This window comes from Xenia sp. Carnegie-2017, unplaced genomic scaffold (assembly GCF_021976095.1).
Source record: "Xenia sp. Carnegie-2017 unplaced genomic scaffold, XeniaSp_v1 HiC_scaffold_41, whole genome shotgun sequence".
NCBI classification, from domain to species: Eukaryota; Metazoa; Cnidaria; class Anthozoa; order Malacalcyonacea; family Xeniidae; genus Xenia; species Xenia sp. Carnegie-2017.
Window position 1 is genome coordinate 500160 of NW_025813506.1, and position 27341 is coordinate 527500.

At 34.3% G+C, this 27341-nt stretch overlaps 2 protein-coding genes and 1 non-coding gene across 4 annotated transcripts in view; 2 read left to right on the plus strand and 1 right to left on the minus strand.

Moving 5' to 3' along the window:
- The first annotated feature begins 1639 nt into the window (after positions 1-1639).
- On the plus strand, positions 1640-23803 carry LOC124456033 (metal cation symporter ZIP14-like). Of its 2 annotated transcripts, none has more exons than XM_047006578.1 (10): positions 1640-1713; positions 6551-6601; positions 8298-8731; positions 9126-9297; positions 15252-15421; positions 16526-16687; positions 17970-18271; positions 19577-19953; positions 21083-21270; positions 23562-23803. In XM_047006578.1, the coding sequence occupies exons 2-10, from the start codon at positions 6577-6579 to the stop codon at positions 23685-23687; spliced, it is 1956 nt and encodes a 651-aa protein (XP_046862534.1). In that variant the 5' UTR covers positions 1640-1713; positions 6551-6576; the 3' UTR covers positions 23688-23803. The 2 variants fall into 2 exon arrangements, with proteins under 2 accessions (XP_046862534.1, XP_046862533.1); XM_047006577.1 differs by having other exon boundaries at positions 1640-1707.
- Positions 4563-4634, plus strand: Trnat-agu. Its single transcript has one exon. It is a non-coding gene; the product is annotated as a tRNA-Thr (tRNA).
- Positions 23804-24236: 433 nt separating the features above from the next.
- Positions 24237-27341, minus strand: part of LOC124456034 (RNA exonuclease 4-like) — a 14211-nt gene continuing 11106 nt past the window's right edge. The window contains exons 7-8 of the mRNA XM_047006579.1: positions 25364-25438; positions 24237-25091 (exon numbers count right to left, since the gene is read on the minus strand). Of these exons, the coding sequence (XP_046862535.1) occupies positions 24996-25091; positions 25364-25438 (171 nt within the window). The 3' untranslated portion in view covers positions 24237-24995. The remainder of the gene's footprint in view (positions 25092-25363; positions 25439-27341) is intronic.

The following is a 27341-nucleotide window of genomic DNA, read 5'->3' on the forward strand; positions in this document are numbered from 1 at the left end:
CTATCTCTGCACCTGATATCATTCACTTTCGAATGTCTTATATAAATAGACGACCGTGAGTAACTTGCAATTGACCAAATATCGGAGCTCAACAGGCATCGAAATTTGGTTTTTACCATTGAACATAACTTTTGACTATTTTTTGAAATAATTGCTTAGCTGGCAAAAGTAGAAACAGTCTAATGAGCTACCTAGCATAATTAGTCCCCAAACATAAATATTTAGCTAGTGATTGATATTAGTACGAGAATTCAGTTTGAGTAAAACATTTGCATTGTAGAATAGCTTAGCTGGCCTCTATTATATGATGATTAACTTTTCTTGCACTTGTTTTATATAGAAGTCGTTGCCTACGTAATCGAATTGGTTAAAACCATTAAAATTCGTTCGGACAATATGCATAATGGACAAGCGACAAGCGCATGCTCTTTCTCAATTAGATAATAATCCGAGAAAGAATTTTGGCAGTTGATTTAACATATGTTTCATTATGATAAACATTTGGGTAGAGAAATAGTGTGGATGTGTCAAATAAAGCGAAGCTTTCATTAGAACATGCTCTTCCTGTTCATTTACAAAGCGGACTTAAACATTTAAAATCTCGTTTGCCAACTGTAAAATATAAAAGAGTAACAAGAAACAGAAAAGTCAAACAAGAGAGAATGGTCGTAAATTATTTCAGCCATTTGTTTAAATTGCATAATCGAGTACACACTACACACGCAGGAAAGTTTAAAACATTTCGGCTATAATTGCTCTCTAAAATACAGACATAGTCTAAATAAAGTACTCTGCTATTTGCCGTGCAATATCTGTGTGTTCACGATAACAATCGCAGCGCAATTTTCTGCTTTTCCCTTTTGTAAAAATGGCTTGTTGTGTCAGTTAATACTCTTTAGTATTTAAATTAATTCATAAGCAGCAAAGCTATAAGTCGAGCTATTGCCTGCAACTTATTTTTTTGCTCATGAAGAGAAATATGGTGCCTAAACCATCGAAAAATAACGTACTTAACTCATCAAACTTTGTACATCGAATTTTTTGATTTCACAAAGCAGCGCGTTTTAAAATGCGCATTTGATATCAATCGCACGTCGTGTAGCTAAAAGTTTCTTGGACGTAGGTAAATGCGCTTAAAGGTCAACAAATATATGCAGTGTTGTGTGTTAACAATTTGCTCATACCAATGAACAGAATCTGGCTGTTTCTGATTACTTCATTCATGCAATGCATTAAGACATTTCTAGACTGTAATTTGATAGAATAGCGACATAGCGAGTTGATTCGAGACACTGATGTGGATGTACGTACTTAATAGTATAGTATTAAATTATTTTGACTTTTTATCCTTATGGATGATATTTCTGAAATTTTAACTGAGTTTTTATAGAGTGGACAAGCCCTTGAAACTTGAAAGCCAAACCTATAGATGTTTGCCTTTCCATAACCCAGGCGATGTCAGCAAAACAAACAGGTTAAGTGCATAATGTAGTAAAATACAGACTAACGTCACGACAGTAATTATTGTTATCACTTAACAACTAAAACGTGCAAAGTATGTCGTGTAGTATTTCACGTGTCAAAGGTCACTTTATCAATTTATTATTTGATATTTACAATATCAATTTATTTATTAAAGCTGGTAGATGTCCATTCACGCAACAATTCAGACACTGAAGAGCATTTGCAAATAAAGCTACAATAAAGGTAACGGTAGGTACTGTAATCTATTGGCGATTATGTCTGTCACAATAAATGTTAATAACTTTTACCCAAAATCGATATAAACAATGTACTCTCAACACGTGAATAATTGACTTGAACAGTCTTTGTTTCCCTACGCGCAAACTTTGTTGAACATTACTAAACTTGATTCGTTTGAACATGAAACAAGCAACTGTCACAAAATCATTTTTGAAAATATGTCTGTACAATTTAGCGCTGTCAGTTTATGATTTGATGCAAAAATCGAAATTGCCAGCTGTTTTGTTGCATCGTTATTGTCGGAAATCAATTAAAAGACCTTCGCTTGTTGAACACATTATGGTCGCTTTATGTATGTTATACAAGCAGAAAAGTGCATTTATATGTGGGATCCATGTGCTATGCCGATTGAAAACAGTTACAGCAGAGTGTTGTACTGATTTCAACAGTATTTTTGATATGTTTAATGGTAGCGTAAACTACCGCTGAAAACTGTAACATTGAGTTAATCTCGTACTTTAAAGAATGTTATTTAAACAAATGCGATGCATACGTCATTTTGAACACCATTAAGTTCAACCTCAAAAAGACTTTTAATTGTTATGATCCTGATCGCAAGGGTTTACAAATTGGATTTTAACGTCACTGTTGCGCTTTTAAATGAGTTTTAAACACTAAACAGCTGAACTTGTTAAAAATCGTTTAGCGTTGATCGAAAAGTTTACATATATTTAGAAAGCTGAAGTTTGTTGTAGCTTATTGCAGTATAACATTACCCACGCACTGATCTCTTTTCACAGCTGTTAGGACAACCATAGCGAATCAAAACGGAAGTTTATGAAGGTTAATCAAAATTCCGATTACCTGACGGACTGATACGAGAATAAAATGCAGATGTGACAATAAAGCTTTCATAAAGATAACTAAAAGCGTTTATCAAGGAAGATTTATATCTACATTGTTTCAACTATCCTTTTCCATGCACATTAAATTTTTTACAAACACGGCTAATAAATGCCGATGCTTAAAACAGTGACACGAAATGCCATTTGACCAGCTAACTGAACACCTTCTAGTCAGTACATAACTAGCCAGGTTTTTCAACATACCAAAGAACTATTATGTAAGCACAATATAGTTACATTTTATGAAACATGGAATCATATATTGACATTTGGTATAAAGTTTGAAAAACACTGTAATTTATGTATATAGTATCTTAATACGCTATTTAAACATTAGGCTATTTAAACATTAGGCTATGTAGCTACTAGCTACTCTTTTCTAGCCAATGTATCATTTTGATCGAAACGCAATTTTTTACATATTTGTTATACTATGAAATAATTATAAATTTCACAATAAGTGACATATACTAAATAGCCCGTCTTTCACGTTACAGCCTGAAAGATTAGCAAATAATTTGTCTCTTACAAAAATATTCATGTCTTTCATATTGCCAACTCTTTAGTTAATAAGTAGCATAAATATGACACAAACGTGCCGGAATATCAGAAAGATAAGCATTGTCGAGTTAATTTTTTTAAGATTAGCAAAAGAGACATGTTTTTTTTTACAAATACATTCATCTCTCATCCTTCATAACGTCGCAACTTTAGTGTTGCGAGTAGCTACAGTACGAACATGCCATTAAACGCGTCTGCATGAAGACTGAAAAGATAATATATCTTGATTTCATTGATTTTAGTCCAAATTTTGGAATGCAAGCTAAGCCCCAAACCACCATCCTTTCCTCCGCAGAAATGGGTGCTCTCGTACGTCTATGATGACCGGCACATATATAGCTACTACTTAACATAGCAAGCTAATACGCCTGCATGATAGCAGAGCTTTTGTTATTTATTCAGATATATTATACTGAATATGTGTCTTTTTTTATTTTGAATCTGTTTCAGTTGTAGTGCTTTATAGCTCTACTACGAATGCGAATATGGGATAAAGTCGTCGTCTTTTTAAACACCTGCGTAGTTGTTGTGAATCGAGCAACGTGTAAATTGACTGAGTATACAATTATAATTATATTGATTACTAAGCCCATAATAACCGAGCTTGAGGTCTTTACAGAGAAATAACGGACCGAGGTATTTTTGTACATATTTTGTACAAGATATTTCTCAGTAAAGACCGAGAAAGCAAGCTTGACAAGCTGCATTCACAGCATCAGCCATTATTTGCCAAGCATTTTCCTTAATATTTTTGTTCTTATAGTTAGTGTCTTTTGTATTCCAAAGCGCTTGGTATTTTTCAATTTCTTCAATAAGTTTCTCCTCAACTTTTTCCCATCTTTTTGCAACTTGTAAATCAATTGGCAAAAGAATACTTCACTGTAAAGCACGTGATCCGCAAATTCATTTTATGTTAATCCTAACACGGTTTTTAATATGCACATGAAAAACATGTGACTTAGACGAGATTTGAGCTCGGGATACTTGTCTGCTACTCTACCTGTTGAGTTACCAAGCCCACAGGGATTGGAGACGAGTCAAATCTCTTTTAAACTGCGTATGGACGAGAGATTCTCGCCACTTTTACAGTTCACTGGATGGCACCGTGTTTCGACTTTATTCCAAAGCCATCATCAGATTATATACATGATATATTAATCCTAACACGGTTTTTAATATGCACAAGAAAAGCATGTGACTTGGAGGAGATTTGAACTCGTACATTCGGGATACTAGTCCGCCGCTCTACCTGTTGAGCTATCAAGCCCACAGGGTGATGATGGCTTTGGAATAAAGTCGAAACACGTTGCCATCCAGTAAACTGTTATAGTGGCGAGAATCTCTCGTACATACGCAGTTTAATAGAGATTTGACTCGTCTCCAACCCCTGTGGGCTTGGTAGCTCAACAGGTAGAGCGGCGGACTAGTATCCCGAAGGTGCGAGTTCAAATCTCGTCCAAGTCACATGTTTATAATGTGCATATTAAAAACAGTGTTAGGATAAATTTATTATGTATATACTCTGATGATGGCTTTATATATAAATAAAATATATATATATATAAAAAAATTAGTTCGTTACACTTGACTTAATTATTTAATAATTACAGGAAGAATATCAGAGCATATCTTAAGAGTGCGTTTACGCGCTTGGAGGATACGCACAGAATCGTAAGTGAACGCGCGTTAAAAAACGCAACAGTGGAAAGCAGCCTTAACAACGATATTTAGACTTTTTTGTGCTTTTTGACAGGAATGTTTAAGATAAAGAGAATAGGAACACAAATGACTTATCACACTAATTCTAAACAATGCTAGAATTATGGATTGCAATAATATTTGTTGTTTGTCTTCATTCGTAACAGACGATTGCTTCTATCCTCGAGTAATTTTTCAGAAAGATCATCCCATACACACGGCAAAAGTGCATGTTTTAAGACATTTATCACGGCCAAACGCAGAGAGTAAACGTATGTTTTGCGTGCTTTTACGAAATGACAAATCTCTTGCTATCACAATGTTGTCAAGATATGGTCTCATATTCTTCCCGTCATTAGTAAATACTTAACTCAGGTATGAGTGTTTCGAGAGATACTTATGTGTAATCACGGCAATATTTTTAATATTTTCTAGTAGCTTTGCGTTATTGTAAGTAAATAGAACTTAAATAAATAGAGCAGTTTAGCCATTGTAAAAAAGACGTTAATTTTTAAATCTGATCGTATAGTTATTTGTGATGTCTTTATTTGTTGGTATTAACCAAAACTTAACAGTTTGTAGCATATGAGACTTATGGGTGAAAATATGTAGTGAAAAAATGGAAACCGGCGACGGTATGTCAAATGAGCGGAGATAATCACGTGTTATAATATCCAAGTCCATATGCAATATGCTACAGTCTTTGTCAGACTTAACTAGGCCGGAGAAGCGCGTAAGGTTTTGATTTGAAAAAGGCATTTTTAAAAACGATAATTTCAACGAGCACTTATTTATGGGATGCTAGAATCGTCGGCGTATGGAGTTTGTTTTTTTCACAGAGACTACGGGCTTTATGTACGATAACGGTTATTAGTGATAAATAAATTAATCAGTATAATAGCACGAATTGTAGCATATGAATGAAATTAACTCACAAAATTCGTTTTTATAACGTACAGGGTGCGAGTATTTTGCTTCGTATTTCATTATGCCATTGTCGCTAATGCACCTTTCTTCTCATATCACTCTCTTCTGAGCAGATTGCATATAAAATTGGCAAACTTACATGAATCACTATGCTGAAATTGTAAATTGAACGCGTCTTTAGAACTTGTAAATAGAAATATTACTTTATCGTTTAAAACCAAAAGATTCCACGATTCCAGATTCCATGTTTTACAACTTACCGTAAAATTACGCGTTTTGGACCGTGATCAATTACGGGAAAATAATGGACCAACAAAAATGTTTCCGAGCCAATCAAAGTACGTCATTTTGCCGGAAGTGATGCTTGCCATATAATGATATTTATTATTACAGTATTGAATTATTTCCTTGTCATATTCAGGAAATGATGATGATGATGAATGACGTAAAATATTTTTTGAGAAGTGATTCCCAGCAATTGGATATCACAAGTTTTCATACTGCCAGTTCAAAAGCAAAAAAATTGGTTAACTAATTCAGGGCCAAGAATAATAAAACGTCGACTATAAAAAAGTACAAAAAGACAAGCTATAACTAATCCGATATTAAACAAAGCCAAAAACCTTTCATCAAGCAATTGCAAAAAAATAACATTGCATGAGGCTGGAGTCCTAGCATTTTCAAGCAACAATAATGTAGCATATGAAAATCTCTATTGCTGTGAAATCTAATCATTTTTTTCTATAATTACTTAGGCAAAGAAGAAGAACAAGCAAAGAAAATGCAAATAAATTGGAAATTAGCAGGTAAAATTTTTTCTTCCATAACTCTTTTGTTAAGCCACAGTAATGAATCATTGGATCAAATTTGGGGTAAATGGGCTTAATAAGACGAAATATGAAAATGGAGGAGCCTTAATTAAAAAAATATACCCAAACTACAAAGTCGGCTCTTTGTGCTAACAAATTGCACTCTCTAGATTCCAGTAGCGGACCGGTCTATTAGAGGACCGGAAAATTTCCCTGTGCACCCCTTTGTCGTATACTCTTTTACGTCCCTTTTCGTTAAATTTATAAAAGGAAGAATGATAAAACTAATAAAGTGAAACACGTAAAAGGTAATATAGCTACAATGACTAAAAACTAAAGCAATTTTCGCTTTATACTTCCCCTTTCAAAAGCTGCACCCACTGACCCTCTGCAATGTATACACAAAAAGCGTACCTTTATAATTTTTCTGGGTGAGTTGTGAAGAGGTCAGCTTGCTCCTTCGCAACCCTCCGGTTTTATATTTTCACCTTTCATAGCTGTGTTCTATGTAGTTTTATATTCCATTTCTACGGTCTGCCGATTTTGATTCATGGAAATTATTTTTTGAATTGATGAACATTTCATGTAAAGCTGGAATTTCTAATGCTTTAAAGCCGGAGTTGAGTCAAACGTGTAAACGTCTAACTAAATGTCTAAATTTCAACATAATATGGCAAACGTATACCAAGTTTTAGTTGATAAAAAAGTAAAGCTTCCAAAAAAGAAAGTAATTTATCTATGACAGATAACATGATGTCTTATTACTCATAACAAGTAAAAATTTTTTTACCATAAAGTGACTTCATGACAAATTGCAGTATCTTCTTTGTCATGTTCTCCATCATCAATAACATGATTAACATCTAAGTAAGTTTTTTATCTGGCAAGGACAAAAGTTAATTGTAAAGGGTACGACTATTAAATTTTATGAACTTTTAGACGTCTAAGCTTTTTACTAAAACTTTTCATTGCAACCGGAGCTTTTTTATCGGAAAAGGAGAAGCCACAATTTTTTAATTGTATCGAAACTTTTTGCATGGGATGCAATGCTTGTGAATTCCTTGCACTTTACGTTTTTGATTTTTAACAAAATTCCATACGTTTTCTTTTATTTAATTCATTAAAAATGACAGCAGCAAGCAGATAAAATGAAAGCAGATTAAAGAGAATCACATCTATGCATGAATTGCCCAGTAGAGTTGTTCATGTTGCAGCATTATTTTATTTGATTCACGGTTCATTTTTTGTTTTTACATTTTCGACACATTTACAAATTGTAGAAAAACACCGATTTTATTTATGAGGCAAAGCAGGGGCCTTACCCACCACCTTGGCGAGATTTGCGCTACTATACAAGGTCATATGACAGTAAAATCTTGAAAATCATTAAGCACAGAAAACGAGTACCAAAGAGATGCTTATGTGCTCTGACATGAAGTATTAGCTTCCAGTTCATATGTATAAGCAAAATAATCTAAAAATATTTTCGTGTGATAAGGAATGAGGGAACCCAGCTCATTCTTGGACACGATCTTGACAATATTAAATTTTGACCTACGTGCAAGGAACATTATGAATTTGTACCTGCCTTGCAGGTACTAGATTGCACATTGCATTGTGCAGATTTGATCCAAATGCAAAGCAAATGTATTGTGGAATATATGTGTTTATCTTAATTTTTTCTTGTTTGTAGTTCTGTTATTTACTCTTCTCGCAAGTTGTGCCTCGACAACAAACAAAACAAATCACGAGAAAGAACCAAACGGAAACGGCTCACACTCTAAAAAGTTGATGGAACAATTTTTTGAGAAGTACATGAAATACAAAACAGGTGCTTCTCAGCTGTGCAAAATTTTACAAAAAGTAGAAGCATGTCGTACAGACAGAGGTCATGATGACCATCTTCATAATGAAGAGCAAACCGAATACCATTCACATGAAGACGAAGACGAAACCCACTTGAATGACCATAATGATGACAAAGATGAAAATGATGATCACGAAGATAATCATAACCATAAAAATAAAGATGATAATGATCATAAAGATAGTAAAAACGATAATCATGACCATGAAGATAATCATAAAGATGACCACGACAATGAAGAGACAAAACACGAAGGGAAGGTACACTAATTGCTCTTCTACAATTTTGTTTTTTTCCTGCTACATGAAGATGAAAGTATTTTATAAATTATATTTTCCAATTTATATCCCCTTGCACTGTCTCTATTTTTTCCAAAAAAATTCATTCAAACAAGAGCCTAGCTATTATAAACATTAAAGTATATACAAGGTAAAAGATGGCTTAACAAAAATTCTAAGTTTTGAAAACCTGGCGGTGCTGGGACTTCGATTTCCGATAATATCTGCTACTAATGATGTTGTAGAGTTAAGGAACAGTTAATTTGACTTGTTTCTGTTATAAAACTTAAAGTTGTATATCTTTTATTGTAAGTTGAAGTTTTGTCTCTTTTTACTCATTGAACTTATTGCTTTTTGTTACCTGCATCTTTTCCAGTGCAAAGACTTTAATGAAATCCTCAAAGAGCATCACACACTTGATAAAGAAATAAATGAAAAAAAATTTAAAGAAATCTGTCCTGCCGTATTTGCAATTCTCGTTAGTAAAATTGATCAACGTAAAAATGAGAACCACGAAGGAAAAGATCATAAACTTACGACAGGAGAAGGTTAGTTAGAAGCTATCTACTTGGCAATTTGTAAACATTACAATAAAATTCAGCTGTATTTGCTGTCCCAATCTTGTCAGCCAAACTCTTGCCGTGCAAAATATGCAGACGCGCAGAATACGCTCGTTGAATCCTACATTTAGAATGTTAGTCATGAAAATATTTGAATAAAATCATTTAGATTCATGTTCAACTTAAAAGAACCTACCTGAACGACAAAATACACTATTGATAAAGAAAAAGCAATATTAAGCCTTTTGTATTTGCCTGACTCTTATATTAATAACTATAGTTTTATGTTTACAGACGCAAGTATACAGTGGCGTAGCTAGGAAAAATAGTCACTCCCGCCAATCCATCTCGCGCCGGAGGCGCGACCCCACTGGGGGGGGGGTCCGGGGGCATGCTCCCCCGGAAAATTTTGAAATCCAGAGCCTTGGAAACAGCATTTCTTGCGATTTCGAGGGCGAATTATTTGTTGTACAATAATTTATAAAAACCCATTTTTGTTAGCTGCATTCTTTATGTGGCAATCGTTGAAACTGCAACTAGTTAAAAAGGTACTAAAGGTGGCTCAGAGAAACGTTACGCAGGAGACAATTGTCCCCTAAAACATAATTTACTCATCACTGCCCCTGCATAAACAGAAGAAATTTGTATTAGCGCAAAAAATAATATAGTATACGACACTTCTAAAGTGCATAGAGAGAGATTTTTCTTAGCATTCTACTTGTTAGTTTAAACTTGTTTAGATTGGGGCAAGTAGACAGGGATGGCTTTATTCTTTAAACTTATGCTTAATTTTCTCAATGAAGTACCATGTATTATACGAACAAATATCAAAACACATACTATACTCATCATTTATAAAGAAAGGCCAGCCTCCTGGGTTTTTCTACAAATTTTTCAACCACCTCGTCATGCAACACCTCTGATTCCTCTTTCTTTTCAATGATATCTTTGTGAATAGATATTCTACACAAAGAGCTAAGCCGACCTTGACCCATTCTATTTCTTAAATAGCTTTTTACCCTTTTTAAGCAAGAAAACGACCTCTCTACTGAAGCACTTGCCACTGCCAACACACCATTTTAACAAATTTACCACTTGACCTAAACTCGACTGGAGATTAAATTTGAAGATGTATGTAAGAACCTCATTACTGCACTCTTTGTGAAAGTCCTTGTCGTTGTAAATGAAGGAAAGTTGACTCTCCAAAGTTTGGATGTCAAAAAGAGGACTATACTTATCTTTGAGAAGATTGATCTTCTCCTGTGGAACTATGCCCTTCCATGTAGTAAATAGTTTAGGATTTACAAGGTCTAAAAACTCGAACTGATTAATATCTTGAAATCGTTCACTTAGCATGCCTTTAAGGGAATATATAATCTCAAAATAAAGCTGTTTGTAATTGTATCTACTATCTGCTCTGGTTGCTGGTGGGCCTACTTTTTCTTGTGCAGTTTGGTAAAACTCGGTGAAAGCTTGATCTGTGCGAAGTGACACAATAAACTGCTTGAAATTGTCAATCTTGCTTATGCCATAGTTAAAATGTGTTTCCCTATTTTGAAGAATGGAATACAAAATTGTGGACTGTTCTAAAATCCTGTAAAAAACACACACTAGAAAACAAAAGCTATCAAGATAATGCAGTAAGCCACTTATTTTACTTAATGACTCATCATCCCACCCAGCTGGTTGTTCAAGTACCCCTCAAAAATATCTAAAAGTTTTTCATAGTTTTGTGCAATACATTGATTAATCTAGAGCGATAATACCATCTTGTTTCACCAGGGCAGGAAACTCAAGGTTGTTAGATGTGAGAAAAGCTTTTCTTTTTGGGGCATTGCTTGTAAATGTGCTGAATGTAGCTATATTAATAAAAAAGATTTTAACAGAAGAAATTGATGAGGCTGACTGGCATAGGACCAGGTTCAATCTATGAGCTGCACAATGAACAAAATGAGCAAAAGGATACTCTTGTCGAACCAATGCTTGAACACCATTGATATGGCCAGACATGACAGAAGCACCATCATATGTTTGTAAAACCAGTTTTTCTTTTATATTAGAATACTCACCAAGTTTATCTTTGACAACTTGTGATATTGCTGTGGCATTTCTGTTCAGACTTACATCCACAAATCCTAATTGCCTCTCCATAATTTCACTTTCTTTGTCAAACCGAGCAATCACACTTAGCTGCTCTTTGGTGGAGACATCAGATGCTTCATCAACCTGAATACTCATAAATGTGCAATCATTTATTTCCTTTCTGACTTCATCTTCAATAATTGAATCAAGACAGCTGATAAGACCATTTTGAATTTCTGGGGAGACTCCAGTAAATCTTCTGTCACCAACTATATCAGATTCTGCTAGTCTACTGTGCAGTCGACGCTCAAATACAGAATCAAACTTAGCAAAACATTCGAGCAACTCTCTATAATTACCTTTGTTCAAGCTACCTTCGGACTCATTGTGACCTCTAAATGGCAACTCTTGCTTTGACAAATACAGCACGGCCTCAGTAACAGTTTTTAAAATTTCTCGATTTTGTCTTACCTCCTCATTGTGACGCTGAATCTCATTTCTTCTAGCGAGGGACATAAGACAATCAATTCGTTCACTAGCTCCATACCTTTTCCATGTCTTAAATGCAGTCAAATGCGATTTAGATTTTTCATGCTTCTTAGCATCAGACATAATACTCCGCATATCGTTGTAGCCATTCTTAGTCCACGATGGCGATGTTTTTGGGGAAAACATTAGACATGGCCAACAAAACACTTTCTGCAAGGTTGTACTGCCACACAGCCAGTCCTTCGCCTCATACCAATCTCTCTGAAATGGTCTTCCCTTATTTTGGATAGTTAAATCAGGAGTAGGCCGTTCATGAACGATAACATTCTTTTCGACCGACGATCGAGCAGAGAACGGTTTAGCTAATAAGCTATTTACTAAATCAACATCAGTTGAGCAAATCGCAGTCGCACTTGAAGCCATTGTGTCATACACAAATACAAAATAGCAATTTGAGAGTAAACACAATGGAAAATTAATACCGACAATGATACGTAATTTGATAATCACTAATCGCTGTACTCGTATTAAAAGGTCGAATAATTACAACCTCCGCCAATTTAAAATAGCGGGAGTTCGACTATAAAAACAGCAGATTTGAGCATGCGTCAAGTCCCTTAGCCAACCAGAATTCAAAACTTCTTATATAGAATTATATTGTATGTTCCGCCCTCTGAAGATGGGCGGAATACGTGGAGAATCGCGCGAGTATGCAATGTGCGAGAAAAGGCGGTTGCTAGGTTACATAACAAATCTTGAGATTTTGCTGTATTACGATTACGAACCACCTAATAAAAGCGTAAATATGAACGAATAAAACATAATATTACAAATTGTTCGTGAAATAATGTATATCTTATGTCCAAATAGAATATTTATTATTTTTTTGGGAAATTTCTACTCCCGCCGGGCGGGAGTAGCGGGACCGCTAGCTACGCCACTGCAAGTATAACGGTTTCTTCACAGTAAACAATGAAAATGTTCGTAACCTTTTCATAACAGACTCAAAACCGCGGCCTTTGATGAAATGCTATATACAAGGTGCATTACATAAAATGAGCAATTTGGAAAGTTTTGCTAAAGTCGCAAGATCTCAAAAATCTTGTGAGAATTATTTGATTTAACTGCAAATGGTTCAATGGCAATAAAACTGTCGCAAATAATAAACATTTTTTAATGTAAAAATTGTGTTACCGAGAAGTACTTTTCAAATATCTTGAGCACGGAAATGACTTTGCTAAGAAGCAATTGGAACATATATAGGGTATAAACATGGCACATGTTGTTCGAGCTAACAAAGTTTTAAGAAATTTGACTAATGTGAACACGAACGTTGTTACCCTATGAAATTACGGGCTATTTTGGATTTTTCGTTTGTGTAAGCTCGAGCAGCATGTGCCACATTTTTTGTCGATTTCCGTATTTTTACGTCGTGTTATGATGCATTCCAATTTTTTTCTAAGAGCACAATGGTTATAAGACATTTAAAATAAACGTCCAATTGCTTTCCACCATTTCATTTTCCTGCCCAAGATATTTGAAAACTGTTTCTTGCTAAAACAGTTCTTATCCTAAAAAAAGGTTTTAATTTGTGACAGGTTAAATGCCAAATGAACATTTGCAAGTCTAAATATCCTTTCCACGACATGTTTTTGCATTCCTTGCGCGCTGATTTTTAAACGATTCATATATGATTACTTTTTTTGATACACGTTGTGTAAAAGATATTACTATTATTGCATAATGATGTCTCATCCCTAAGGTGGCCTAAGACTGTCATTAGTAATTCACAAATATTTTTCTATAAAAATTCGAAGAAATATGAATTAAAAGTTAACAAAAATAAAAGTAAATCTATGAAAACGTTATTTGAAAACTTTTTTTTAAAATATTTAAAATCTAAAGTGAAAGTCAACTGCAATAAAAACTTTTTACAAACGTCGACATAAATTGAAATGAAAATCTTCATGGCCTATGGCTGTCATATTAAACCGTCATGCTTTTTGTGGCACGCACAACAATTAGTTTTACAAATGGAGCACCCATGCCAAAAATTAAGGTAAAGGATGGCGGCTTATGATTTTAGAACAAAGGCTTGGAAGGAAGACATCGATTTAAAAAAGAATGAAAGTGCCAATGCTTAACAGAGTATAAAATTAACAAAAATTCTTTTCACGATAAGAAAATTTCTTCCGCAAGTGCGACCGATGCAACACTCCATAGTGTGCTCAAATCACGCTATATCTTGCCCAAAAATTCAAATTGTATTACAATCAAAATAAGCAAAACTACTTTGTCACTCTACCTGCTAAACTAACTGAGGCGTGCTACGGACTTGCAGATGTAACTTAAGTTTGTGATTATTTAATTATAACCACAAGTATGGCACGTTCCACGTTATTTTTCATACTACGGCAAAAGTGAAGAATGATTTCCCGAAGTATCGCGGGTACGATGTAAACAACAGTTTGTAAATATTTTCAAGAGTACATTCCTCGACGCATCATATTCTATAAGACTACAAACTATACTGTTTGTCATGATCAATCTTTGAACTATTTCCAAAAAATGTCAGCTTATTGTAGAACAAATATGATTTTAATATCTCTTTCCCGGGATGTCGGAAGGGAGTGGATATGGGGAATGTTGACCCCTCACTTTTTTTCTAAAGGAGAACAGAGCTCCTCCCTTTCAGCAGCAATTATAACATATTGAGAATGTGAATATTCACATTATTACATATTTCTTTTCTACATGATACACACCATTTTTGATCAGTTTATTCGATTTAAAATTTAGTTGTTATGTGAAAATGGTCAAATGGGAATTGGTAAATTTTGCAGTCTCTATTTTATAATTTTAACATGCATGAATAACCTGTTTCTTATCAGTTGGAAAAGCCATTTTTTATATGAATGAAAATATTTTCCAGCCATTGATTTCAAGAAATAGCTACATGATAAAACGTACTTCAAAAAACATCATTTTTTATTTCAAGATTTGGGTTACACAAACAAGAGACAAGATTTAAAGTAATTTTTTGACTTTATTTCAAATTAATGATACTTAATTAACGATACTTAAACACTTAGATTAATTAAGGGAATACGAAAAAATGACAACTTCACAGAAGTTTAGGCCTTTTGAAATGTATACATTGCCTTGAGAAAAGGCAAGATTTTTTATCCTCTTGTTTTCCCCAAAATTCTTATTTCTCGTAACTTATCCACAAGTTTCTTTAACTCTAGAAGAGTGTTTTGGTCGGTTGCCATGCTGTGGAAAAATCTTAAATGATGTACTTTTCCAACATGGCCGCTTTAACGACTCATGAAGAAAGTTTTCTATCCGTAAATTTATATTTTTTACTTTAGTGTGGGGTTATGCGATCGCTGCAATAGCTATCATTAGCCTCAGTTCTCTAATGGTTATCGTTGTCATACCACTGCTGGGAAAATCATTTTACAACAAACTGATGTCGTTTTTGGTGGCATTGGCTATTGGATGTTTGGCTGGTGATGCTCTACTTCATTTAATCCCACATGTATGTATGTTCGTTGCAGCAGCTATTAATTTCAAAAAGTAGCCTTACCTAGCAAAACATGAATGCAAGAACAACCTTTGTTAAAAAAGTGTAGCATTTCTCAAGACTCATTCCTGCATGTTTCGTCATCACTTAAATTTGATGTATATACATGCTGACAGAAGAGTTCTTTATTCCTATGCATGATTTGGCCAGAAAACCTTGCCCTAGAATTGTTTTAAATGCATGATTCTATCATGTCAAAAATATTTTTGAGAATAATTAGTTAAAACACAAAGCAATTAAAAAACAATTCCCTACGAAAATTGTTGTACTTTTAAGGGGCCGATTACATGGAGCAATTTCAGCTCGGGCTGAAATTCTGTGTGTTTATATGGTCAATTTCAGTCCGGTGTTTAGACTGGGCTGAAGTTTACGAAGCTCGTCCGAAGCGTGATCGACACTTGTCCTTAATTTGTTGTCGTCATCATAAGCAATAAGTACGCAATTACGCATTCGTGAATAATTTCAGCTGTGATTTCAACCCGGGCTGAAACGATTACATGACAGAATTTTCAGCCCGGGTATCTCAAAATAGAATTGTTCTCATGTAATCGCGTACGCTATTTTAATAGGATAATATAACAGGCCCGGGCTGAAACTGCTCCGCGTAATCGGCCCCTATGTCTTGTCTGTGTAGCTTAGGAGAAACAAAGACCTTTGTCTTTTAGTTAATTTTTGTCATGCGAAGTTTTAACATCTCCGTTTGATTTTTTGTTTTATAAATTCTTGTGAAGTAATGGATCATCAAAGAATTACGATTTGTTCCTTTGTTTTATAAGATTGATTTCTCGTTCAGCATTTCATCATTTCTGGATCTATATAAATGTTGCATGGATTCACGACACATAAAAATGAGTGTTCTGTAAATATCTTCTATGCTATGGATACCATTGATTGGAGTGTTTTCTCTCTACAAAGTCAATAAGCTGAGACTTGTATTCAAAAAAACGTACCCTTGTCTTCATTTGCTGCATGTACTTAAGAAGAAAGTGAATACGGAAAAAACCTCTGGCTTGCGCTCCATATAGCAGTTGTGAAACTCTATTGTTTTCTTTTTATCAGAGTCTTATTCCCCATTCTGAGCACAATCATGATGAAGGAGGAAACGACGAAAAAGAAACTCTGTGGAGAGCATTTGTCATATTTGTTGGTATTTATATGTTCTTCATTGTTGAATGCTGTATGAAGTTGAAACTGGCAAGAAGGAAAAAGAGCGAGAACCGAGTAAGTCACCGTTAAGGCCCGTTCACACGATCCGATTTTTCAGATCGTAAAAAACAGATCACACGAGCACATATATAAAGTGTGTCTCCGATAGTCGGATCCGTCAATCTAAAAATTGGTCGAAAATAGTACTTTCTCTATTTTTATTAGACAAGATGAGAGAAATCTGACTAGTCAAATCACATAGATTTGAAAAACACTTGGAAAACGAAACAAAAATACGAAAAATATATCGATAAATGTACAGGATAACAAGTGGCTGCTCACACGAATATAAATACCAACAAAATGATCAGACTGTCTGAATCGGAACAGGCAACCAAATTTTGGAACCAGAATAATCGGATTCCATAAATCGGATCGGGTGAACAGGTTTCCAATGTGCCTGTGGGATGCTGTTATAATTTCATTTTTGCAAAGTAGTCTTGATCAATGATCAGTGATCGTGTTACATTCGTGTACATCAAAGCTTTAGATCTGGGGCCGGTTGCACGAAGCCTGGATATCGTTATCCACTGGATAGAAAATTTTTCTGAACGTTCATAGAATCTCTTATAAGAGAAAAATATACGATTTGAGTTGTGCAATCACTGAAATAAAATATTGTTTCAATGATTACAAAATTTCTTTGTCGTGGGAAAAACATAAACACCTTTTTTACAAGTTTGAAAATTTTCGCTATCCAATGGACAGCGCTATCCATGCTACGTACAACCGGCCTCTGAATATAACAACATGTCAGAGCATATAGCTAGAACTGAATCTATCGAATATTACTTACCATTCTATTTATCTTACTTTTACTTTTACGTGGTTTGAATGCCCCAATGAAAACTTAGTCAATTTTTCCAAAGATGGAATTAAACAATTCGACAGATAAACTTGGGGGTATTGTTTTGATATTCACCTGTAGCATTCCCAACTTGCAATTCGTTCGAATTATTAATTTTTCTGCCTGTTCTCAGTGATTAGTGTTATATCAATGCAATGCAGTTTTATGATTTAGTAGAAAAAAAGACTTTTGCGTTTTTTCACAATGGCTTGATTGTTTGTATGGTTAAACACCGTGCACAGCCTTAACAAGCAAAAAACCTTCACATAGCAAAAACGACCTAAATTGTTTTGAAAACGATGTCATCTAAAATAAATTATACACAGCATGCGTTGTAAAGTCTACCCAAGTTTTTAGTAACACAGACCATTTCATGCCATGTATTCTTTTAAACAATTTCAATTTATTTTTACAAATGAAGCACGAATAATTTATGTTTTCGACTGTTAGGTCCACTATGGCGTCGGGAAACAGCAACTACAACACATAGCAGATACTTCTGAGACCGCGCGCTTATCACTTGCGGCAGAAGCTACAAAGGATTCAGAAAACCTAGAACCATCAAGAAAATCTATGAATACTTTCATGATGGAAGTAACTAGTGGAAACAGACGTAGCAGTCGACAAGTTCGAGATAGTTTGTGGATGGCTTACATGGCTGCGATGGATAATGGCGATATAAAATCTTTTCACGAAGAAAATCTGCCATCGCCAATCATACCTAAAGAACAGTACCGCAGTGATCGTGAGAGGTAAGTTATAACTACTGAGCTAAATTACTTCGGTCAATGAAATCTTTCAATTAAGTTAATTTATACGTACAAAGTCGAATAAAGACAAGAATACTTAATATACTGCGATCTGCATTTGCAGCATCATGCATAGGAATAATATTGTCTGGTATTATCACTGATATGTATATTACACTGGATAATGCATCCATGTGTAAAATATAGTAAGATAATTGAAGCTGGAAGTTGGCTCATCTGATTATGACCTTCGTGGGGGGTATCGGTCCCACTTTGCTATACTTTTGTACATCCAGCAAAGACATTTAATCCTAAAATTATGTCTTTATTATATCAGTGAAGAAACAAAACAAATCGACATAGAAAAATAATCAGAAAGAAATTTTGATGAACAATAGTGAGTTGAAAACGGTATCATCAAACTCTACAAGATGTACATCATCAAAATATGCGAATTAAAGTGCTTCTGTTGTCATTAAGAGAAGCAAAGTTTTCAACCAGTTCCTCTGTGAACAAATTCAATATCGATGAATATGTTGAAGATATGAATACCTTTGTTCTTACTTTGTTGCAAATTTGTATTTTAAGTATTCATCTTCTGAAAATGCCTCGCACGGCTGAATTTGTCTTTTTCACCTTCAACTTTCAAATATCAATAAAACGTCCCATATTATTTTTCAGTCGTTACAAATGCAAAAAAACAGAGCTTCAGTGTTAAAACTCTCTACCGGTTTTCCTCTACATGTCATAAATATTTTGCCTTAATCAGAAGTTTGTAAAAGGAATAAAAACGCGAAAACTGTGATTTTGTAATAGAATTTTGTAAAAGTATAATAAAGTAGGATCGATACCCCCCATGAAGCCAGTAGCGAATGATCGATCTCCGGCTTCAATTTTCGCAAAAGATGCGTTATGCAGTCTAATATACATATCAGTGGGTATTATACCATTATAGATAGCAATCACATATATCACATAACAATCTTCCTAATCCAAGTTAGAAAATAGCTTAATTAGGGTTGCTCTGACCCATTTGATTGGTTAATACCTAAAATAGAATTTCTTTAAATTTTGGATTAAGTAGATTTGAATCTGATCAATAAATGACGCACATTTAATAGTAGATCATTGCATGCTTTATACTTTTCGAATTGTATGAGGTCTCTGTTTCGAAAACATATATATACCCATGCTTCTACTTAAAATGAAAAATTGAGTCACCACAGTTCTGTGTAGTAGACTTGTGGTTTGATTAGTTTTTCATACTTGGTGAAATTTTGTTTGCAACACCTTTGCGTTAAAATATAGCTTTACTGGCCGTAAAATTGACACATTGCGAGAAAACTCGAAAGAAGACTTGCTTTCCGAAATTCACGAATCTGAACATAAACACGGAAGTTTGGAGAGCTCAGCAAATAGCAAGGAATGTTCCGAGGACGTTAAACAAAACAATAATCACCCAAAGATGAGCAACACATCTGATCAGCATCGTGGTCATAGTCATGCAGAGAAGGAATTCGATAGTACAACCAAGATAGCTTCTCTGGCTTGGATGGTTATCGTTGGTGATGGTTTTCACAACCTTGCTGACGGTCTTGCTGTAGGAGCAGCATTTTCTGCATCGTTTACCAATGGAATTTCTACAGCCATAGCTGTTTTTTGTCATGAATTGCCTCATGAACTAGGTATGTAAAGCATGTTATCATTTCACAAATTTTAATAGACTCATTGCAAGAATTTTTGAAAGGAGTACATGCATAATCAGTGTATTGTGAGGCTCATGGGGTTATGGGTGGCAAGACTATATTATGTTTCACGGTCACCTATGTAAAAAATGTTATGGCTATAGCTTTTCTGATCCAAACGCGTGTAAGGACAAGGTTAGGGTCAGCTGGTCAGATATTATTGTCTAGTACTTTCAGAAGACGGAATTACTATTTGTTAATTGATATTTTGATTACAAGGTGATTGCAAGGTGCTTTGCAGATATTCATGCATAATCGTTGTACTGTGTGGCAAGACAGTATTGATAGTCGGATTGTAAATTAATTAATTGATTAACGGTAAGCAGGTACTAAAAAGGAAAAAATTTAATGTTCCATAGTTGACCAAACAGAAAAATTGGGTTGCATTGAGTTTTCAAGGATATGCCGTTTGATGAATGAAAATTAGAAAATACAAATATTAGCACTGTAATGCAAAAAATGGAAAACGCACTCCAAATGATTACTTGCCATTCATTTCACCAATTAACCGAAATTGTCGCTAATGCATTTCACAAGCTTAATAAATATTTTAATGCATCACAAGCTGCATTCTAAGTTCATTGTGCTAAGTCCATGAAGTTCATTGTGCTAAGGCATTTGCACCTCTTTGCACAGAGTAAACATCAGCCCGGGCTAAAAAACCTGTCATGTAATCGCTTCAGGTTGGGCTGAAATTGCTGCATGTAATCGGACCCTTATTAGAGTATCTTTCAAAAAAAAACCACCCATTAAATTCAAAACTGTTTTCTTGTGAGCTTCAGAAAAACCTTACTGATATTTTGACATTATTTTTCTCAATATTTATAATAAAATCAAATTGATTTTACATTTTCGCTAACATAGAAAATGAATGCAGCACTATTGCAGTGTAATATTACACACTACATTAGAGAAGACATAAATCCAGCTTTGTTTTAACAACGTCGTACGCTCCCCGAAAACATGAAAAGTATTGTGAGAAAATATTATCCAAGGCTAGTCTTGTAAATTCTGAAACCATACATGAATGGAAACTGAAATAATTCTACTTTCATTTGTCGATATGCAGGTGACTTTGCCGTGTTGGTTAAATCTGGTATGACAGTAAAGCAAGCTATAACTTACAATATGATCTCTGGCTTAATTTCATTTCTTGGCATGATTGGTGGCATCCTTATTGGTAGTAATGAGTCGTCGATCGTGTGGGTACTGGCCATTACTGCCGGAATGTTTCTCTATATTTCTCTTGTAGATATGGTACGTTAAAGATATTTCTAATTACTATAGGCTCATATCTTCTCATTACTATTACTTAAGCTCCGTGCAAACGCGCTCAACATGTTGACTCAATATGCACTCAACATTGTCTTGCTTTTGTTGTGTGATGTTTAGCGATGTATGCAAACGCTCTCAACGTGTTGAGCGATGTTGAGCCTATGAGATAAAATATTCCAAGATGCCTAGCAACGGCGAGAACTATACACACATTTACAGTTCAGTGATAGCATTTTTACTATAATGTACGCCGCACAGTGCGCATGCGTTAGCTCAACATTGTTGAGTGAGCTGTGCAAACGCATTAAACAATGTTTAGACACGCATCGATGAGCGCGGAAGAAGGAATATGTTGAGCACTGTTGAGTCGAATGTTTGAACAAGTCCAAACTTCTCTCAACACCGCTCAACACATCTCAACACCACTCAAAAGGCTGTGCAAATGCGCTCAACATGTTGAGTCTACAATGCTGAGTGAACATGTTGAGCGCGTTTGCACGTAGCTTTACACATTCTTTAAATCACCACAGCAAGTCCATTTTAAAATCTCTATATATGCCTTCATTCGTTTCAAAAACACTAAGGGCCTGATTTGTGAAACCGTATAGAATTTAAGTTTTCAATTTTTAACTTATCTATACTTTTAATAATCACATGGTTGCCTCAGGATTTTTTGTTATCACAGGGACGTGTACTGTCGAATTTCGCTCATCAATATATTCATTAGGGACGATTGGACTAAATACCCTCATCGATATATTCATTAGGGACGATCAGACTAAATATTCCTCATCAATAAAACAATACGCCTATATTGTTTTCAAATTTTATTTTCGTCATGTAAGAATTGTTTCAGCTTGCATCCTATCTTTTTTAATGCTGAATCATTTTCAATTCTGCTAAATGAAAGATTAATGATTAAGATTAATAGCATGTCTTTTTGGCAAGTCCTTTGAAACAACAACAATTCAAGAGCAAGTTTACCAAGTCGAACTTGGTCGACTGTTGTTACATCGTTAATTCTTCACATTCAGACATGAGTAAATCTTTCGACCTATGGTTCAAGATCGCCAAACTTGCGTTATTTCAAGCCTTAGTGCCTCACAATTTACGTCGTTGAGTTGTTACAGAAATTATCATTCCCTCACCTTAGAAACTTTCTTGTCACTAACTTGGGAAAAACAGTGATGAACCACAATTAATACCTTCAACAATAATGAAAATACAACATGTATTTGCAAAGCAAATTCATACACAGGTTCACTGAACCAATTCAAAAACAGAAATCACAATTAAATAGATAGATGGGAATTTCTTTATTCGAACACTGACCATGAACAATGTGCGCTTTAAAAACCGTCAATTTAATTGGTTGTCAATATGAGTGAGCTTAAAATTTGATGAAACTATTGTCAAACTGAACAGTCTAATGCATTGATTATTCCCTCCACAACCATGTGATTACAAAATAAACGCAGGTTTTAAAGGGATATTTGTGATTAAATGTTCTCTTAAGCCTCAAGAGGTTTAGTAAACCTCCCTCGGTTTTCGGAACATTTAATCACTAATATCCCTGAAAGCATGCGTTTACTTATAATAACTAAGCAAATTGCTATACTTGATTTGCTATTGCTATTATTTTATTATGTAGGTGGTGTGCAACCATTCGACTGGGAGTGAGAGAATAATGGAATGTTCGTCATGTTGGATAACATTTGCATTGCAAATAAGGGAATCCGTTAAAATCATCCAACATGGCGGCCATGACGTACTTGCACACCATGAATATACAGTTAATTAGCAATGGAAAAACCTTTAATACGCCCTTATTCTCAAAGTTCACTCACACTTAATGAGTGTGTCTTCAAAATCTCCTCGTAACTACTGGAAGATAGCCTTTTCACTTTAATTGATTGGAAATAATTATGCTAAAGTCTTAATATCGATGGAGAATGACGGCTTTAGCGATAACAAAAGAAAGCGCAATATTTATGTCATAGTCAAAAAGCATGTGAGTATAAATGAGCCTTTAGAATACGGACAATTTTCTTCATAAAAAAATTTCTGAAAATTTTATAAAATGGCGATAATGAGAATAAGAAAATATGAAGAATATCTAATTATTTACTTTTCGTGCATTAAATTTTGTACAAACAGGAAATTCCTAGGACGCCGAAAAATTCAGCATACATATATAGAATGGTCAGTTTGGTTACCATTAGGTATTTCACTACCGTCAATATAACTTTCTCATTTTCAATTTTCTTTCACAGCTTCCGGAATTATGTACTCAATTGGCCGAAGAAGATTTTAAAACTGGCTTGTGGACATTTTTCTATCAAAACTTGGGAATTCTTTCTGGCGTTTTCATCATGTATCTGATATCTCTTATGGAGTAAGAACAAATAAGATAATTAATGGTTTAAACAGGTAGTTGTAATTAAATCGTTTCGTTTTCTTTCTGTATCTCTGCTTTGAACGTAAAAACAAAGGCAAAATTTACTGCGTTGTTTAATTAGAGAGTTTTTAGAGACAAACAGCTGAAGACACAAACAACATCAAAAAGTCGTGGCTTTTCCCAAAACGTGGCCAATTATATTTTTAACACATATTTGTTCAGCGGCATTTTACTGTTGTCATGGCAAAAAAAGTTTTTTAAAGATTTTGGTTTTTATTCACGAAGTTCTTCATAATGCAGTCATTAAAGCAATGTTTTCTGCAGTTATACGAACAAAAAACCAAACGATGGTATCCGTAAAGTACATTACTTCTCTGAGAAAAAAATATTTGAAAAGCAATGCTCATTTGGATCTTGTTTCAATTCAACTTGTGACTAAATTTGAACACATTAGGTAAAACGGAATTATAAAATTGAGGGAATTTTAAGCTGCATTTAAAAAGATTTACGAATCATACTTATGTTTAAAATCTAAATTGTCGTTGTGATATTTTATGATTGGTATTTTTTAATTGAAATTCAACACATCTTGCTTTGCTAATGATTTACGTTTCCTTGAAATCTTACTTGCGTATAAACAACATTATGAGCTCTATACTCAATCTCAATTGTCGAATCCTCAGACTGAAAGTTTTTAACAAAACAAACTCATATAGAATTCTCGAATTAATGAATGCATACAAAATGATACCTCACTGGACATTTACAAAAATAAGCAGGATGGACAAATGTCAATCAGTAGGTCAGAGTTATTTAAAGAGTTTATGACACAAAATTTTATCACGATTATTCTGTTGTAGTGGAAAGAACATATAAATCACTTTATAAACTCTTCAGTAGAATTGGCTTCTTTCAGTTCCTTTATCAAGAGACATTTGATATTCATTATGCATAACAACATCGTTATGACATCAATTCTCCACATCGTAAAGATCATCAATTTTTCCACATCGTTTGACCATATTATGCACAAATACAGTATTTCAAAAAATAACCTTAAGGATGAATTCATTTGCAAAGGGTTGAAAGGTTTAACTGCTGACTATCGACAAATAAACTATTTTCCAATGCTAAATTAATAATTTGATGTCATAACGATATAATTTGCATGGTAAAAAAGTAGAATGCCTTTAAAAAGACATAAGATTCACAATTCTATTGAAGGATTTGTTAAGTCATTTTAAATTATATTTACATTGTAATAAGAAAATTCTTTAGTAAAATTCGGTGTCATAAACACTCTAAACCGTCAACCATGTTTCTTTGTAGGTCTTCTTTTCATTTGCTTTTCCCATTCTCTACGACTGTGAAGATATAAATTCATTGCAGCGCGAGCGTCTTCAACCTATTACAAATAAATTAGTACAAAAGTAATGATCTCAGCATATTTCAAAAAAGCTGGGAGGGATCACACTCTCCGATAAGCGCTCCCATGTACACGATAATTTGTGGTATGCAACCCAATTATATAAATAAATTTTATAAACTCACAGACTTTGGAAAAAAACAATGACACCAAATTAGCTGAAAGAATAGCTTTAAAATCACCGTAACTATATACGTAGGTAATGTTAATAAAAGGAAGTTCGAATTTTTAATTTGGACTATGATTCTTACCGAAGAGTGTTCACCAGATTGAATAGACAAAGACAAAATTTCTTTGACCAACTTTTTCAGAGAAGGATACTTTGTCTTAAACGGAACAGAAGACGATGTGTGATTCCATACGTGCATGTGTAGACATTTCACAGTTATTTTTATTGATGCCAGTGTATAAAAGTGGTACAGCATTTCATTAGAGGAGAAAGGGGCGTGATTGCTAGAACATTTAAAAACTCCAAAATAGAGCAGCCCGCGTCAAAACGTGCTCAACATATGACGTCCAATCTCACCATCTCCATGAAAAATTGAAGTGTGATAATATACGTACTATTCGTCAAAAACAAAAAGCTATTTTTATATTTAAAACACTTTCCGGTCAAACCCTTCTATATTTACAAGAATTGTTTAGTGATAATAGATGTCAGTACTCCCTCAGAAATTCCTATCGCAAGTTGTTCATTCCAAAACCTAAAACAGATTATTTAAAACGTTCCTTCTCATATATGGAGTTTATCTTTGGAACAACTTACCAGAGCCACTTAGGTTAACGTCGAATTCAACGGCGTTTAAAAGTATGCTGGAGTTTCCATATTTCAATCAAACCGACTCCCACACGGCAACCAGGTAGAACCGTACTATTTCTTCTTTTTACAATTTTAACTTTATATATAGTTGTACATATCATCAACTTATTATTTTTTTACATAGCTGTATATAAAGTAAATGGTTTGAGCCCGGGAGTATCGTTACATATTTGTAAATGTAGATCGTCCAGGTTGGTATAGTCCTGAGAAGGACTGTTTTTGTTGTTGTTGACTGACGTTTCTACAACCTTAGCGGTACTCTAAGGTACAGATGGTTTTAAATTCATGCAAAAACAAAGACATAAATAATAATAACAATAACATAAAACATATGACAACACCTGATGCAGATAAGGTGTTCATGATGAATACAGGTGATCATGATGAAAAAGATCGTATCGATTGTATAAATGATGAATGAAATTAAATTTCTGATGAAATGGTTCTCAAACCAGGAACATTTAAAAGAATGTGTAAATGTTGCTTTGATTTAATTAACACGAACTAATTCTACTTTATCAAAATGAACCACAACATGAAAACTGCTGTTTGTTTGTGTTAAATTTTAAGATCTCTTAAAAAACATCGCCGAGACAATGATTTCTGTGCTACGTATGTTAAAAAAAGATCATTTCAATTTTTGCGAATTTTCAGGAAACTTACAAGACCATTAATTTTCAGCGGAGAGAACAATGGAATGAATAAGCACTGGCGGATTTAGGGTTTAGGATTTAGGCTTTCCCAAGAAGTGTTCCAAATGTCCACCATTTCGTTGCAAGCAAACCTGTACCCGACTGGCAAAGTTTTGAATCACTCCTCTTTCGGGATGGCTCTTATTTTTGCTGTGATGGCAGTTTTAAGTTAGTCAAAAATAAGAGCCATCCCGAAAGAGGAGTGTATAAAAGTGATTCAAACCTTTGCCAGACGAGTACAGGTGTGCTTGCAACGAAATGGTGGACATTTGGAACACATCTTGGGAAAGCCATAAATTGACTAAAAATTGACAGAAATAGCCGAAACTCTCGTGAATAGTCTTCCATAAACTGAATGATGTGTGGTTGTAATTTGATATAAATAGCTTTTTAATTAAAGCCATAATTGAAATTTTCATGGGTACGCATGTTTTGGGTCACCCTGTATTAACAATTCCAATTTCCTTAAAGACAAATCCATTGGTAACATTATATTCTTTAGAAATTCAAAACCAGTAGTGTTTTAGAAAGTGTTTTGAATTTAGCATAGAGGAGAAATAATTTATTTTGACGAGCGCTGGATCCACTACTGTGACCGAGATTAAAGATAGTCGCGTTTCATAAATTCTAAAACAGTTAATGACGTATTGTTAAACCCACCGCAAATATAAGATTCACATGCAACAAGTGAGCGATCGCAAAACAAAACGAAAATAT

Excerpts from the sequence above, each read along its gene's own strand:
- LOC124456033 (XM_047006578.1), top strand. The coding sequence starts at position 6,577 with ATGCAAATAAATTGGAAATTAGCAG. Across the intron at positions 6,602-8,297 it reads AATAAATTGGAAATTAGCAG|TTCTGTTATTTACTCTTCTC; the intron begins GTAAAATTTTTT and ends TCTTGTTTGTAG. Across the intron at positions 18,272-19,576 it reads TACCGCAGTGATCGTGAGAG|CTTTACTGGCCGTAAAATTG; the intron begins GTAAGTTATAAC and ends GTTAAAATATAG.